We start from the raw sequence: 12,500 nt of genomic DNA, 5'->3' as shown, positions 1-12,500 counted from the left end.
AATCAAGTATTGGAAAAGAATGAAGAAAAGTATTGAGGCCGATAAGCAAATACGGAAAAATGGATATGAAACCTCCTTTTCCCAAATGTGTTTTTGCTAAATGCTTAACCTATTGCACAGAAAAGAGAATGTGTATGCAAGTGCGTTTGGTAGTGGAGGTACCATGATTTATTTAGCAAAGAATAAGAGTATGGTACATATGTTTTGTGGTGTAGGCACATTAAAAACAATTGATCCAACAACTGGGAAGTTCTTTATGTGATCCCTCACAGCCTGGGTTGTTCCCTGCTGGTCCTTGTTGCAGGCTTCCTTCTGACCTGAATATCAGGAGGTCTTGTGTCCATCTCAGTTTCTTTCTCCATTACTTGCCTCGCCTTCTTCTCTGACACTGTGGAAAGTTGCAGTCAGTCAGACTTACATACAACCCATGAATTTGCGTCATACTTTATTATATTGTGAGGTCCAGAGCTGTTGCTTGAACCCTCAGGCCATCCTCGGTTTAAAACAAAATTCTACATGATGCACCAAGACTCTCAGGAAACACAGATCCAGTGCTTCTGGTTCAAACTGTCTTTTATGCATTTTTCAGAAGATACTTTATGTCATTGTCAGAACTGTAATTAGTAATGTAAGTAAGGTATTGCAAGCTTTCTAACCATATGTATTTGAAATCTCTTCTTAATTTGTATATAGAATTATTAACCATTCTTCAGGTGTGAGAAAACACATCTGACTGCATATAGACGTCCCTCTGTTTTCCCTCTAATGTCAAACAACACCTTCCCACTCGTAAGAGTTCTTGACCTGTTAGAGATTTTATGTCAATAAATTACAACACCGCGAACCAGCTTCCATCTCACTGCCTCGTTATACTGGTGACCCTGAAGATAACCAACGCCACCACCACTAACCTACCGCCCTTCACAACCCACAACCCAGAGGCCTGGTTCTTCAGAGCAGAGATCATCTTCAGGTCGAAGAAGATCTCTTCTTCATCTTGCAAAGCTGACGCTGGTCTTGAGTTCCTGCCAGACGACGTCTTCGAGCAGATTGCAGAATGGCTCGCCAACCAACCTTCAGCATGCTGCCCCCCCACCCCTCAGAGCTAGGGGCAACAATAGGAGACCAGCGGCCGTTGCACGTCTACAAGCAACTGAGGCGGCAGTTACACTTCCCACTACAGACGGCCACCCAGGAGACTACGTTTGACCTTTGAGAGAGGTCCTACTCACAAAATTACCCTGCCACGCAGTTGTGGCCATCCCCAGTGCATCAACAATGGACCTTGACAATTTCCTGAAGACATTCAATGCCGTCCACCTGGCCCACAAGTTAGGGAACCTACACAACCACCCGTAGAGGCAGCTGCCCCACAACTACAGCAGCAGACCGACACAGATGAACAATGATCCAGAGGGCCCCACCGCCCCAATACACTGCTACAGGAGCTGCAGGTGGAAAAAAAGATCCAAATCCAAGCTCAAAACAAATGAACATCCCAAGGGCATTTGCTTCTACCACTGGAGGTTCGGGAGTGAAGCCAAAAATGTGAAAATGATTGCTGCGGTAAAAAAAACTTGCAAAAGGGTCACGGAAGCAACCCAACAAAATAAACATCAGCAGTGGCAGACCAGTTGCCTTGTAAGTGAAACCGCACGTGCTTTCCACTGGCTTTCTTCCAGGCACCGGCAAAATGACCCGACGTGTTTTTTCTTCATAGATGAAAGATCAAATATAGAGTTCCTGGTCGACACCAGCACATCCAAATCATTCATGCCAGCCAACCCACATGAACTCCTCAGTACAACCCCCAGCACCGTACAGGTGTCCACTGCCAGTGGAACCCCGCTGAAAATATACAGGAAAAGGAACATGAAAGTGTCATTCGGCGGGAAGCAGTACAACTGGGTGTCTGTCAGCAGACATAATAATTGCAATTTTAGGAGCAAACTTCCTAAAAGTTGACAACATGCTGGTAGTCATAGCAAAACAGCAGCTGATCACACGACCTACCCCCATAGCCCCACTCACACCGACTCTAGGACCAGAGATAAGCCACCTCCTACAAGAGTTCCCGGAGGTATTTTAGGATGACCTGCAGCACAACCTGACCAGACCCACAAAGCACCGTGTCCAGTACCACACAGTCACCAAAGGTCCCCCAGTGCACGTCTGCTTCAGATGTTTGGTCCCAGAAAAACTCACCCACACCAAGCAAACTTTCCGGGACATGGCACTGGCAGGAATACGCCAAAAAGCCTCCTACTCCTGGACGTCTCTCCTACAGATGGTACCAGAACCTGATGACACAAGGCAACCCTGCAGCAACTACTGGAGACTCAACATCAAGATGGTACCTGATGGTACTTGACAGGTACCCACTACCAAACCTAGCCAACATAACTAACCAGATGAAGGACGCCAAAATATTTATGAAGATCGACTTGTTAAAGGGATACTTCCAAGCCTTTCGCAAAGGAGGACATAGAAACAAATGGCCATTATCACCCCCTTCGGCACATACACCAACTACAGCTGCTTCAGCCTTCAGAACTCAGGTGCGGCCTTCCAACGTCTGATGGACGAAATCCTGGGCAACCTACCCCTCTGCGTCATCCACGTCAACGATATACTGATATTCAGCTCCAACATCAGACAACATGAGGGACATCAGGTGGGTCCTGCAAATAGCTAAAGAAAACGGACTTATCATATGAAATGACAAATATGAATGGGCAAAACTAGTTGTGGAATTCCTGGGCCGGAAATGAGTCCCGATGGTGTCAAGCCCCTCTCAACAAAGGTTCAAGCAATCACTGACTTCCCAAACCCAACAACAATCAAAGCAATTCATGGGAATGATTAACTATTAACACCATTTCATATCCAACCTTGCTGAAATAATGGCCCCAATATACGATTCTTTAAAAGAAAACCCCAAAATACTATGTTGATATGAAAAACAAGATAAAGCCTTCACACCAGCTAAAAAAAGCAATCACCTCTGCTTCCACACTAATCTTTCCTTTATCCCATAGAACCTTCACCCTAATGATGGATGCAAGTAGCACAGCGATGGGTGCGGTACTCGAATAAGACACAGACAGTGGTGGTCGCACTGTTTGCATTCTTCAGCAAGAAGTTATCACCAGCAGAACAAAAGTACTCCATGTTCGACCAAGAGTTACTGGCAGTCTACAGAGCCATCCACCACTTCTGACTCATGCTAGAAGGATGACAATTCGTGATGCAGACAGACCACCAATCACTGATACATGTCTTCACCAAAAGCAGAGATGGGTGGTCAGCAAGACAGCGGTGTCACCTATCGTCAATAGCAGAACATTCCTGCACCATCAGATACTTAAAGGGCTCTTCAAACAACATGGCAGACATTCTTTCCCGAAACTCCATCAACACCGTCCAGATCAGGATATCATATCCCGAAATAGCATCATCTCAGAAGGATGACGTGGACCTACAACGACTTCAGCGGGAAAGCCTCTCCCTTATGTGTAGTGACCTATCCATCAATGACAGAGAGACGACCATCACCTGTGAGATGAGTACCGGACACCTTGGACATATCTACTGTTAGGGTTGAGAAAGAAAGCCTTCAACCTCAGTCACAACGTGTCCCACCAACTGGCAGATCCACCGCCTGAACCTCATCGAGTGGTACATCTGGGAAATGAAAGGGGACATCAAAAAGTGGGCAAGAGAATGCATCCCATACCAAACATCAAAAATGAGGCACAGAGACAGGAATAGAATTCCAGACAACACAGCAACAACTGGCCCACGTCCGCGTTGACATTGTGGGACCCCCCCCCCTCTGAGGGGTACAGGTATCTCTTCACGATCTTTGGCAGGAACACCAGATGGCCAGAAGTAATACCTGTAAGGCAGCAGACGGCAGAGAGTTGTGTAAAAGCACTAATAGACTGTGTCAGCAAGCATGGAGTACCGCAGTACATAACGAACAACAAAGGAGCTAACTTCATCTCTACCTTATGGAGCTCCCTCGCTGCCAGCCTCAGAACAAAACTCATTCACACAACAGCATACAACCCAGAAGTAACCGCCATGGTGGAGCAGCTGCACTGCTCCCTCAAATCAGCACTCACCACCAGATGTCAAAGCAGAAGTTGGAGATGGAATTACCATGGGTCTCACTGAGATTAAGAACAGCCCTGCACGCAGCATTCAACGCATCGCTGGCGGAAGCACTGTACATCCAAGAGTTGATAACACCGGCAGATCTTTTTTAAGATATGACAAAGCCCACGACTCTTCCAGACATCCGTAGAGCATTGGAAAACATCATGCCAGCGAAGACAACATATGCCTTAGCAAGAAAAGAAAACGTTCCCGAAGGCCTTAAAACAGTAAAGTATGCGTTCATAAGAAGAGATGCATACAAACCCCGCCTCTCTCCAGCATACTGGGGACCACATCGCATACTACAACGCAGAGAGAAAGCGTATCAGCTGATGGTGGATGGAAAAATCACCTGGATCTCCACCAACAGATTAAAACTAGCCTATATCCCAGATCACAACTCACAGATCCAGAGCTGATTCAAATGATCTTTTATGCATTTTTTCAGAAGATGCTTTTTGTCCTTGTCAGAACTGTAATTACTAATGTATGTAAGGTATTGCAAGATTTCTGACCGTATATACTTGAAATCTCATCCTAATTTGTGTAAAGAATTATTAACCATTATACAGGTGTGAGAAAAGACAATTGACTATATATAGATGTCCCTCACCAAGTTAGTTGCACCAAAGTTTTAGCCTTTCACTTACCTCCTTTCCCTCTTCCTCTCTTCCATCTTGTTGTCCAATCACTCCAACTCCCTCTTTTCACTGTTTTAAGGACTGAATGGCTGAAAGTGCCCAAGTGCTTAGTTGTGCAGCCAGATATTTCTAAAATAAATCAAATCAATTGTGCCACCAAGTGTCCAAGACTGTTGAAGACCGTGCCTGTAACATCATGTTTTATGCACAAAAACAACCATCCTTCTAAGCACGACCAATTTCAGTTGTCTTCATATACTTCTAGGTCTTCCTAGGTTTTAATCTTATTTCGTAATATGGCATCACCGTGATTTTGGGCCTGCATTTTTGTTTGACTTTTGCTCCAGGAATCTCCACAGCTGATTCACTATTTCCATCAATAATCTCATTTTCCTCGTGATGAATTTCACCCAGTTCATCAAGTATACATTCTTCTTCCAGTTGGAAATTTGCAATTGAGGATGAATTAAAGAAGTAATGGCACAAAATTAAAAACAAAAGTCCACACCCATTAAACATAATGGCTAAACTAATGCTAGGAAAGCGAGTAACCATGCAAGTCATAACTGTGAACTAATCGGCTGGGATAGTACAGCAAGGCTGTTATTGGCTCACCTTCTCGCTGTGTCGCCAAGGATATGCTTCTGTTTCCCTCTCGAAGGTACACCCATGGGGCATAGCAAATTGAATGCTTCTTGGTCGACGACCTCCGGTTTTTAAAACAACTTTCAACCTTATCAATTACCTATTATCTACAGACTTATATAATCAACAAAGACACACGACTAGTTTATAAGTCATTCTCGATCAACGTGACAGTGGCCAGAGGGCATTATTATGACCCTGGGGCCTATGGAAGTTGATCCGAACGTCTCATTGGCTGTCTCTCTTTTTGACCTGAGTTTATGAATGACTAACAACACTTTGCTGGTCCCAATCCACACTTCACATTTTGATCACAAAGAACGAAATAATTTTGCAACTTCTGTTTACATGAGTTCCATGAACGTATATCACGTTTTTCCAGTAACCAATATGCATAATTGTATTTTATATATAAAGCATTATGTACGTCTTCGTTACGCAAATATTTAATCAATAATATGCGACACATATGAGCAGTATAAGCATGTGCTGACTCAACAAGTACTGCACGTACCCATAAAAATTTATATTTGTATCCTGGAGAACTGTAATTATTTGTAAAATGGAAACCTTATTTTCCTTAGAACATAAGCAGGACTATTAAGGATTGCTTCATCTTTTTTGCATGAAATATTTAAAAGTGGTTATATTACATATCTTAATCATTATAAATCTGCCCTGAAAGTTTTCTCTGCATAAAATGAATATTTTGTATCTTAACCTTCCAGTATAAAAGAATTTTTACTGAATGCGTAAAGCCATTCAAATCAGAGAGTTTAAACATTCAACAGATATCTTTTACAAAAGTGAATGCATCTACCTGAACATCATACAACAGTGCTCATGGCTTTCACGCAATTGCTATACTGAAAGCAGAACAGCAATACAAAACCTGGAAACGAAGATAAGATAATAGTTAATATCAAATTCAAATAGTATCTCACTATTTTGGAAGAGAAACGTTTCAGCTGCACTCTGCTGTAAACACTACGATCTAAATTTATTTACTGTAATAATTACTGAGTGAAGAAACAGGAATAGGTAATGTAAAATGTTAATGACCTTCTGATAAAGGAGTATCATCATAGGTGTATATTTTGATTGAAAAGGTATGTATAATAATAATAATAATAATAATAATAATAATAATAATAATAATAATAATAATAATAATAATTATTATTATTATTATTATTATTATTATTATTGTTTTGTTGTTGTTGTTGCTCTTCTTGATGTTATGAAATTACCACATTGCTGACGTTGTAAACGGTGTCTTTTATTTATTAACTGTAGAAATATGTAACTGTACTCTTTAATTTATGGAATGTATGTGTTAAAAACATTTAAAAAACTACGCCGTTCTGTCAGCAGTTTTTCGTAAATATTGGTCATAAGACAAACTTTATCATTTCCAGAATGAATGGAATGAATTTTGTATTTGCAGTAAAAGCTTTCCGGCCCTACTTCATTTTTCAGGAAGCTTTTTCATACTCAATGCATTTTTTCCTCTTTATTTATGTATTTTTTGGCCCTGCTAAGATGATATTAGGTAACTTTGTAACGCCTATATCGCGAAGAGGTTGAGATCTTTTAAAGGAAAATTAATCACTGACACGAATAAGAACTTTTCAAAATGTTTGACTACAAACAGTCAAGGCCCATGTGAGGCACTTGTCATATTCACAGTTACTTCCATTATTTTTATCATATTTCTGTTCCAGTACCAGAAAACCCATGAGATTAGTAGGATGTTTCTTTGCTGAGTTTCAATGATTGATTAGAAAAAAATAGTACATTGACCGTAATACAGTTTTAAACTCAGGTGTATCTTGACTATTTTCATCACTCAGAGTTCCAAAGTAGGATTCCCCGTCCTACGTTTCTCAGAATAAAGCTCAGTTGCTCTCGATGAAATTTTTGTATCACATTGCAGCCCTTTTCCTTAATTAATTTTCAAATTCCAAGTATTAACATGAACTTCCTAAATTTTTATCATATATTTAATTGCGTTGGAGATTGTTAGTTGTCTAAGTTATGTTTTTAAATTTTATTATTTTAGTTTGCTTTGTCAGTCGCGTGACTCTTCCATCAAACACAATTTTTTTTGTTGGGGGGGCGTGTCTCCCAGTCATTATTATTGGCCCCTAACCTGACAGCTAACTAAAGAGAAGATTGGTGAGAGAATGTTCTTCTCTCTCAGTTTCGGCATCGACCATAAAGTGGCGTTTGAGGCTGATGTTTCTCACCGGAATAATGAATTGGGCAAATGCTCGACTTTAAAGTTGGTGTCGCCCTGCAGAAGTGTCTCCTACAATGAGCATCGTCCGTTTAGCCACGTTTGCATCCTTTAAGAAACTGAGTAGAATGTAGGTCATGTTTAGCGAAAACTTTTATTATCCTTAAAAGGTCACGTAAAGGTCACCATTTACATAAGGCGTGTTTCATTTTTATCAAATTACATACCATGTTTTTAATCTGCTCTGAAAATTAATAAGTTTGATATCATATATTACTCTTTTACCATTCCTTGGCTTAAATATGATTTTTTTTTTCTTTTATATGAAAAGAGTCATTAAGCTGCTGAGCTCTTCAATCTCTTTTCTGCTGAAGTTTTACCACTGTAACACTTACGCACTCACACACGTGCACGCGCCTACATAAACACACATGCACACAGTAATAAGCATGCAACTCTACCATTTCAGAATGAATGTTGACTCTCTCTCTCTCTCTCTCTCTCTCTCTCTCTCTCTCTCTCTCTCTCTCTCTCTCTCTCTCTCTTAGTCCTAAATTGCATTGTAATAATAAATATGGCCAAATGTTCTCCATTAATCTGGATTATAAAGTCACTCACGATGCATATCACAATTATAAAATATTTTTCCTACTTTTTTAATTTCCTGCGGAAGCACTCGAGCAAAATATGACCTATTTTAGACAAACGCTTCCTTTGGGGCGAACCCCCAGTAGAAGTTTATGGCGCTAATATTCATTATTTGTTCCCGACAAGTCATAAATAAATTTTGGCATTTTCCAGTGTGTGTGTTTTTTTTTTTTATTTTTTCAAATGACCAATATAATCTGCTGCCAGCGGCGCAGATAATTCTGGCTGACTAAGAGTAATTATTATTTTGAAAAATACACTTTGTGCTGTGCCTGTTTAATCCCTTTGCCATCTAAATGGTATAGTTTTATATTTTGCTAATTAATATTGCACTTATTGTTTGGGGGACATGAAAACGTCATGATATCGAGGAATATCTATCATAGCAATGCTCAGTTCTTAGCCTGCGGAAAGTGTAAATTTTAAAGAATATTTTTTTTTTAAATTAGAAACAAAGCAACTTCACCATCTTGATTTATCGCTTTTGAATTAAATAGATCGGAGTTTGATTATTTCTTCGATAGGAATCTGCATATCTCTGGAATTTATTTATAATTGTAAATAATCATTGCAAAAGTCCTCAATAAAATGAGTTAGGTACAGTTTGTATCCGTCAGAGATTGGCATTAAATGTGATGATTACAAATTACATCCGTGGATTTTATAGATTTTAAGGCTATAAAAATGTTCCTCTTATTTTTACTTTTTGATTTTCTCTTATTTTGGGTTTATATTTCACGCACTATGAAAAAAACACGTAGTACGTGCCGTCATATAATTCCCAGAAATTAAAATGCATTTTGTACTTAAGAATAAAGATTGTTTTCTATTATGTGAGAGTAAATTGCACTTAATTTTTCTGTATTGAAAGCATGATTTTTGGCATTACGGCTGAGTGATAAAGGTTACTGAGGAATAGATTTGCCGAACCAAATCCAAATAAGATTTCGAATTGCAGAATTCAAAGACTGTTTTATCCCTCTTCTGTCTCAGTTTTGCTTTTGCTTATCGCAGGCCTGGGCTAGAAAAGCTTATTGGGATGGACGGCACAACTTGACCTTTGCACATTAGAACAATATTTGAGAACAATTTGGAAACTTATCAGTTGACTTATTAGATTTTCAAACGAAAACTGGATGTTCTTCAGGTCTTTCTAAACAAGAAACTTCCTTACCTGATCAACACTGAAACGTGATTATTAATCATTTTTTGTATCAATTAGCAGTCACTTTTCCACCTATGTTTTTATAAGCCCTTTCGCCTTTATGGTACAAAAGTCACGTGATTAGCCTACAAGTGTTTACATGTTGATGTTCTCTGTGCGATGTAGAGGATTAAGAAGCGAATTAAGAGAAAAGTAAACAACTACAACATTTTTTTTCAAATATTATTCCGCCTCCATCGAGAAATATGAAGGTAAATAAAATTTACCGCAAAAGAAAAAAGCTCTCCGAACGTGTTTCGGAAAAAAACCCAAAACTTTAATTACTTTTTGTGTGTCAGAGAAGCGTTTACTGTAATGTTAATCTCCATGAAATAATAACAGAGGTCCTCCAGTTCCCATCTGCTGTCATTATTCTGAGGATGCACTTTTGAACAAATAAGATGAAAGAACACTGTTCTCCAAACAGTAAAATACAGGTTCATATTTCCCGAAGGCGTATTCATTACGCCTTCAAAATACGCAAAAAACCAACGCTTTCACAAAAGCAATTTTTCCATCCTTCCCCTCAGCGTGTATGTCCGACGAGGGAGAGATTGTCATACAGAGAAAGAAAGACCCTGAGGAGGAGGAGGAGGGGGAGGAGGGGAGGAGGAAGAGGGGAGGAGGCACTCTAAGAATAAGCTGTTATCCTTTTGAGAAGTGGAAGGAAAAACTTTGAAGCGGATATTTTTGTCAAGAGAGGATCTTTATTTGGAACCAGTGGCTTTGAGTTAAGAAATAGTCTAGGATCACGTCTCTCTCTCTCTCTCTCTCTCTCTCTCTCTCTCTCTCTCTCTCTCTCTCTCTCATGTAAGCCCTGTCCTAGTAAAATGTGTCTTATTTTTAAGTACATGGATGATGCTATTCGTGTGCACGCGTATCCATTTAAAATGTCTGTACATATGTAACTCTACATATATACAGGTATGGGAGACTATAATGGGAGCCCTGTGGTTTTTAATAGAAAATTACGAATTTTTAATGCAGTGTTTGTATAAACTAAGGAAAAATTTCAGACTGTTTGAATAGATTTTATAAGAAGAGTGTTACACAAATCACGATCACAAAGGTTGCAAGATTCCGTAATATAACATTCTCTCTCTCTCTCTCTCTCTCTCTCTCTCTCTCTCTCACGGGCGCGCGCGCGCGCGCGCGATTCTCTGACTAGGGCCCAGAGCCGCGAGAAATACGTTAATACTGAATGCTTTTCAGGTAAGACACGGTGCTGTAGTTTAGGTTATGTGAAAATATATGAACGCCATTGCCATTACAGATTTTCCTTCCTTTTCATTATAGAGTTGTAACTTTTGATTCGCATCTTATTTTCGAGAAACATCTAATGAAAACTTCAGCAAATTCCGCACGAAAGTTAGGCTTTGTTCATATAAGACCTCATTTATTTACGACAGTGATAAAATTAGTGCAACCTGTTTTAGGTCATTCGTCCTTCCTTTCCAGAATACTGTTCTATTCTCCGGTGTGGATGTCTGCTTCTGCCAGAGATTTTTCTCTTTTAGATAAAGTGGCTCTTGGTGTAGGTTTCTGTTTCCTAATATTAGCAGTTATGACTTGGATCATCGACGGATGGTCTCTTATTTGTCACTTTTTCATTAGTTGTATTCTAACAGAGATCGTTCACATTCACAAATTGTCCCTGATCCCCTTTTCCTGCCGAGTGTAACCAGATTTACTGAACAGCAGCACCAATGTGCAGTAAATGCGTCTCGCTTTCGAACTTCTCAGTTCCAGAGGTCCTTTATTCCTCACACCGTTGGGCTGTGGAACAGCCTCCCTACTGAGGATGTCGTGCAATTGGAACTTCAGAAGTTCAAGCGAAGATGCAACGCATTACGACCCAAATACAATTCTCCTTGCATGTCAAACATTTGCCCATTTTTTTCTATTTATTTATTAATTTGTTAATTTTTTTTTCTTTCGAAGTTTGAATTTCAAGTTAATGGCCCCTCAGGGCTTGTACCATATGAATAGGATTCATCTTCTGAGTAATAATAATAATATTTGGTTAAAGAGGATGGCAGCATCAGTGGAATTGATTTTATGTATGGTCTTCTCAATTCTTATTATTATTTTCTTCTTGTCAGGGCTGATAGTTGCTAATAACTGGCCGATGTTCATAATCTGGATAAGAATTGGTTTCTTGAATTATCATTTTAATAATAATAATAATAATAATAATAATAATAATAATAATAATAATAATAATAATAATAATAATAATAATAATAATAATGAACCAAACAAAAACTTGTTTCAGTTTTCTTTTGAAGATGGAAAGAAACCCACAAGATTCTTGTGTATAACTTGTTTACTGGTAAATAATTACATATTACTTTGATCTCGAGCACTTTCAGGTCCTAACTGTGACCCTTTTTCAAGATTTGAGGTAGTCAGGCTGGTTCAAGGCCCAGCAATCTTCTGGAACTTCTTCTCCCTGTGCCGTCATTTATATGATGGCTGTCCTGGTTTCCATTCTCTTGAGAGTTGTTAATCTCCTCCTGTCGGTTGGATATCCTGATCTGATGGTCAGTGGTATTAATCCTTGTGGTATGTGAGTAGTCACCATCGGTCTGTTGGGCAGGAGACCTAACCTCCAGGTCAGAAGGGTCGATCTTAGCTTCTTTTAATATTAAAGATCGGCTTATGGGATCTTCTGAGGTAAATCCTTTGTTTCCTTCCATCACTTTAATCTGTCTGATGAGTGCCCCTTCCACTACCCTCCTATGACTGATGTTATTGGTTTTGTATATAAGCCTACTGTTTTTAAAATCCATCCTATGGTCCTTTTCCAAACAATGCCTAGCTATAGCACTCCCCTGTGAGTTGAGTTGTACTGCCCTCCTGTGTTCTTGGATTCTAGTCCTTATTCCCCTACCTGTTTCACCCACATATTTGTCTCCACAATTGTTGCAATTAATTATGTATACTCCCCCTACATCATCTG

At 39.5% G+C, this 12,500-nt stretch overlaps 1 protein-coding gene across 1 annotated transcript in view; it reads right to left on the bottom strand.

Moving 5' to 3' along the window:
- Positions 1 to 6,297: 6,297 nt before the first annotated feature.
- LOC136829927 (uncharacterized) overlaps positions 6,298 to 12,500 on the bottom strand; it is an 8,279-nt gene continuing 2,076 nt past the window's right edge. The window contains exon 2 of the mRNA XM_067089101.1: positions 6,298 to 6,339. Within this exon, the coding sequence (XP_066945202.1) occupies positions 6,298 to 6,339 (42 nt within the window). The remainder of the gene's footprint in view (positions 6,340 to 12,500) is intronic.

The sequence above is a fragment of the Macrobrachium rosenbergii genome, chromosome 45, assembly GCF_040412425.1.
Source record: "Macrobrachium rosenbergii isolate ZJJX-2024 chromosome 45, ASM4041242v1, whole genome shotgun sequence".
NCBI classification, from domain to species: Eukaryota; Metazoa; Arthropoda; class Malacostraca; order Decapoda; family Palaemonidae; genus Macrobrachium; species Macrobrachium rosenbergii.
This window is presented reverse-complemented; position numbering and strand designations above follow the sequence as displayed.